Source organism: Citrus sinensis, chromosome 7 (genome assembly GCF_022201045.2).
Source record: "Citrus sinensis cultivar Valencia sweet orange chromosome 7, DVS_A1.0, whole genome shotgun sequence".
In the NCBI taxonomy this organism is placed as follows: Eukaryota; Viridiplantae; Streptophyta; class Magnoliopsida; order Sapindales; family Rutaceae; genus Citrus; species Citrus sinensis.
Window position 1 is genome coordinate 15,833,600 of NC_068562.1, and position 4,922 is coordinate 15,838,521.

At 34.9% G+C, this 4,922-nt stretch overlaps 1 protein-coding gene across 1 annotated transcript; it reads right to left on the reverse strand.

The window, feature by feature from the left end:
• Positions 1 to 3,839, reverse strand: LOC102623419 (4-coumarate--CoA ligase 1-like). The gene is made up of 5 exons (XM_006494749.4): positions 2,744 to 3,839; positions 1,428 to 1,626; positions 974 to 1,187; positions 777 to 879; positions 1 to 293 (listed from the first exon to the last, which is right to left on the reverse strand). The coding sequence occupies exons 1-5, from the start codon at positions 3,809 to 3,811 to the stop codon at positions 174 to 176; spliced, it is 1,704 nt and encodes a 567-aa protein (XP_006494812.2). The 5' UTR covers positions 3,812 to 3,839; the 3' UTR covers positions 1 to 173.
• Between the last annotated feature and the right edge of the window lie 1,083 nt (positions 3,840 to 4,922).

The window sequence follows — 4,922 nt, forward strand, 5'->3', positions numbered from 1 at the left end:
TCATGGGAGAGATGAAATTCTTCAATTCATTAATTTACAGGCCTTAGATTTAAATCTCATTTTTGCATCACTTCAGTCCAGGAATGAACATATCCATAATCAGAAATTTGTTTTTGATTTTACTTGTGCAATTGCAGGCTAACTATTTAGACAGCCCACTAATTAAATATTCATCAATTTTGATAATCAGCTGCTAATTTAGCTCTTAATTCCTTTCTTAATATCTTGCCAGATGGTGCTTTCGGAATTGCGTCAATGAAAAACACACGATTTATTCTCTTGTAAAATACCACCTGCATCATCGAAAAAGATAACAATAAATTAAAAATTTAAAAAGAAATGTGAAAGCTAAAGAAACCATGGAACAAAACTATACAATTTATACAACACTGTGAATTATAATTAATCTATTAAATATGTTTTGTGTATTTCGAATTAACATTTTTCCGATTCAATTAAATGAATATCTAAGTAAGCCTCTTGAATTGTGTCAAGTTATGACAACAATTTTTTTTAAAAAAAAATTCATGACTCATGTGAATAGCCTATTTGAATCTTAATAATTTATAATTATCATTTTTTATTCTCAGATTTCACATGTTCGAAAGTAATGCATGGAATATTTCACAATCCATTGGATCTGGATATAAATATATCCAATTATTGTTTAGTAATCAACTTGAACATGTATACTAAAATAGTTTAGTAATATTAGATTAATAAATCATTATTAATTGAATAGATTAATTTGAGTCAATGCTTGTAAAAATATGTACCTGCTTAGAAATAAATTGCTTGATCTCATCCTCAGTGATCTGAGAATCATTTGATTTCACAACGAATGCAACGGGAACCTCACCAGCTGCATCATCTTTCATTCTGAAATTTAAAATTAACAATTAATAAAAGAAAAACATATTTAAAAAAAAATAATATTACTTCATCACCAAGTAATTAGTTTCTTAATACTTACGGGACAACAGCGGCATCAGTGATATTGGAGTGAGAGAGAAGCAAGGCTTCAAGTTCAGCTGGAGCAACTTGAAATCCTTTGTATTTGATCAGTTCCTTCAATCGATCAACAATGAAGAGCTCGTCGTTGTCGTCAATGTAACCAATGTCACCGGTGTGCAGCCACCCTTCTTTGTCTATTGTGCTCTTTGTCGCCTCTGGATCATTCAGATACCCTAGAAAAATGACACTCCATGTGTTTAAAAAGCACTTTTATTGTTGCCATATATATGTATATAGAGTATTGATATGTTTCAGAATCTTCGACTTTATTAAAATCTAAAAGCATTATTGAGCCAAATAGTTTAATAGTGTAATAATAAACCATATGACTTAATAACTTTTAGGATTTTAACAAAATTTAGAATTCCGAATTAAAACAAATAATAAAAATTTTATTTGTTTGTTAAATATACCAGTCATGATTTGATCTCCTCTAATGCAAATTTCACCAGGCTTGTTTGTTGGCAAAGAGGCACCAGTTTCAGGATCAACAATTTTCATCTCAGCATTTCTAACAACTGTTCCACAAGCCCCTGCTTTAATCTCAAATGGTTCTTTAGCAAATGACAAACACATTGCTAAGACTGGCCCTGCTTCTGTCATTCCATATCCCTGTGGGGTAAAAAAAAAATTGCCCATTTAATTATTTTATATTTTCCACTTAAATTTTTAAGGTAGTGGAGGATCCCATCGTGGCACCAGCGGCGGACCCTCCCACTTTATAACGATGGGATCCCACCAAATTAAAACAAAAATTCTGCTGTCATTTGTCGAAATGATTAGACGGTTCATTCCTATTAGAAAACCGACCTAATAAGCCCATACATGCCATTGAAATAAATAAGATACGACTCTTCAATAGTAAACACTTTAGACTAATTTTATATTATACCTATTTAATGCATGTATATATATAACATGTATATACAAATTAAATATAATTATTAATCATATAAAAATTTTTAAAATAGATAAACACATGTCATATATATAATAAGTATAATATAATAAAAATACTCTAAAATTTCTTTTTCAATGGCCTTACATTCTATATATTTTATTTAGAAAGCTTCACGTTCATAGTCCAAAATTCTCTACTTCCAAATAAAGGTCAAAAAGGACGTGGTCCACATGGAGTAGAAAAGCAAATTGCAAAAAGCAATATAATAGTAATTGTCCATATAGTAATATCATGTTCTTTCCATGCTTTAACGTTTTAAAATTACAAATTTTCTTTTTGTTGAATCATTCCACCTTTCATCCGATAGCAAATAGTGGACAATGGATATGAATAAGATTCTCAAAATTTTCAAGCTCAACTATGACCCTAAATGTCTTGAAATGCACAGTGATCAATAGATATTAAGTTACCGATTGTCATTAAAATAAGGGAACAATAAATAAATACTAATAGCAAAATCATTCCACATCCATTTTAATTAAATTTTGTGATGATATTATTTTGAACTTGATTTTTGTCACCGTTTTATCACTATTTTATACGTTTATCATTTCTTTACATCCACTAACAATAATTCTTTACTTTGGATACAACAAATTAATCCTCCCACCGTACTTAAAAAAATCAAATCATATTATAACAACATTTCAAATATTAATCGGTGACCCAATAGAAATTAACCACCCAAAAAATTTAGTAACAAAATTTATTTCCCAAGAGATAAATAAATAAATAATATATATATAAATTAAAACAATTAATTCATACCTGCCCAAGAATGGCATTAGGAAGCTTGATTCTCACAGCATCTTCAAGCTCCTTCCCCAACGGTGCCGCCCCGGATTTCAATATCCTAATAGACGACAAGTCGTACTTCTCGGTCTCCGGCGACTTTGCAATGGCCAAAACTATCGGTGGCACAACGGGGGCCACCGTAACTTTGTACCTCTCAATAAGTTGTAACAAAGAGTTGATCTCAAACTTCTGCATGATCAAGATTGCTGCCCCAGCTCTTAGCCCACAAAGCATGATGGAATTGAGAGCATATATGTGAAACAAAGGCAGCACACATAGGATCGCGTCTTCTTTGGTGAAGTACAAGTTTGGATTCTCGCCATCGACTTGTTGTGCCACGCTTGTGACGAGCCCTTTGTGCGTTAGCATGACACCCTTTGGTAAGCCTGTTGTCCCCGACGAGTACGGGAGCGCCACGACGTCGTCGGGTAAGATATCGACGTGGGGCAGATCTTTCTCGTCGGCCTGTGTAAGTTCCGAAAAATGCAAGCAGCCATCCGGGGGTGAGTCAATGCACATGATTTTCACTTCTTCTAAGTCCTTGACTTTATCAACGTAAGAAGCTTTTGTAATTATGAGCTTGGCGCCTGAGGCCTTGGCCTGTTTGCATGTCTCTGCCGGCGTGAAGAAAGGATTGGCCGCAGTGGCAATGGCGCCGCGGTAAGATGCTCCGAGGAAGGAGAACACGAACTCGGGCACGTTCGGGAGCAAGAGCATGATCACATCGCGTTGTCCGATGCCCAGCTTGTTTAACCCAGAAGCGATTTTACGCGCAGTCAGCTCGACTTCCCCGTAAGTGTAGACGTCGCCGGTGGAGCCATTGATCAAACAAGGGCGTGAAGCTACCTTTGAGATGTTTTCAAAGCAGTAAGAGTGTAAAGGGAGGTGTTTAGGGATGTAAATATCGGGGAGCTTTGATCGGAAAATGATCTCTTCTTGTTGCTTGGTTTGTGTTTGTGTTTGAGTTTGAGTCTCCATTGAAGAAACTAAAAAGTTGGTATGATGAAAATGATTACGAACAGAAGCTTTTTTGATAAACATATATATATATTTTTTAGCTTCTGAGGGGAAACGGCAAGTGTTTGATATTGATATAGAGGCAGCATTGGGTGTTGAAGTTGGTGAAGAAAGTTGGTGAGGGGGTATTATGGGAATTGTGAAAGAGTTTCGAGGGCAAACGTGAGAGAATACGAGTGTGATAAAATATGTGTGCAAATGGGTTTGGTGATGGCATGGTGACGAAAGGTCATGTGGAGTTGGGTTGGTGGGTTAGAATGGGTTTGGGTGGTGAGTGGGGTCCATGGTTTGGTGGTGTAGATTTGGCAATGTTGACCTGGGGCCTGTGGCCTGTGGCCTCGCGTTCATATTCAAGTTCTCTTAGCTTTTCACCTACCACACCTTCAGATGTAATTATCAGACCATTACCTACTACCAAATCATTGTCAAATGGGTTGGATCGGGTCAAATCACCGCACAGTATTACGGGTTTACGTCCGTATTGTTGTGGAATGAAATAACTGATCAATAAATAAAAAGTATAAAAAAATTTATTAGAATTAGTTATTAAATAACAGTGACCCAGTGACTGTAAAATAAACGTTTTTATTGTGGTGCTTTCAAAATTAGCTTGATTTGAAGTCCCTTTAGTCCTGCATGGCAAGTGTGATTACCCGAACTTTGTGGATTAGTCATAAGGGCCGTGGTAAGGCTTATGGGTCGGGTCGAGTTGTTGGTGGGCACTGGGCATAAGCCTAACCCATCCGCAAGCCTTGGGGACGGCCACTCTATTACACACGCGTGAAAAGTCATCAATTTGTTTGTATTATTTAGTATAAAAATGTAGCTTGCATAACCAATCAATTAAAATCCATCTTTGACTTCGAGACTACTCTAACGTAAATGAAATTTGACTATTTCACCATTATAATACAAGAGGATCAAATTAATTACAAAATGTGTGTTATTGTACTATAATAATTTAAGTATTTGTTTTTTGACCTATATAATATAACTTTTTTTAAAAAAAAAATTGAAATCCAATAATTTTCAACAATAAATTTAACAAGATATTGTTATTGCAAATATATGTTTTTTTAGTTTAATTGAAGATTAATATTCATACAGAGAACCCACTACCAAGAAAATCAATTAA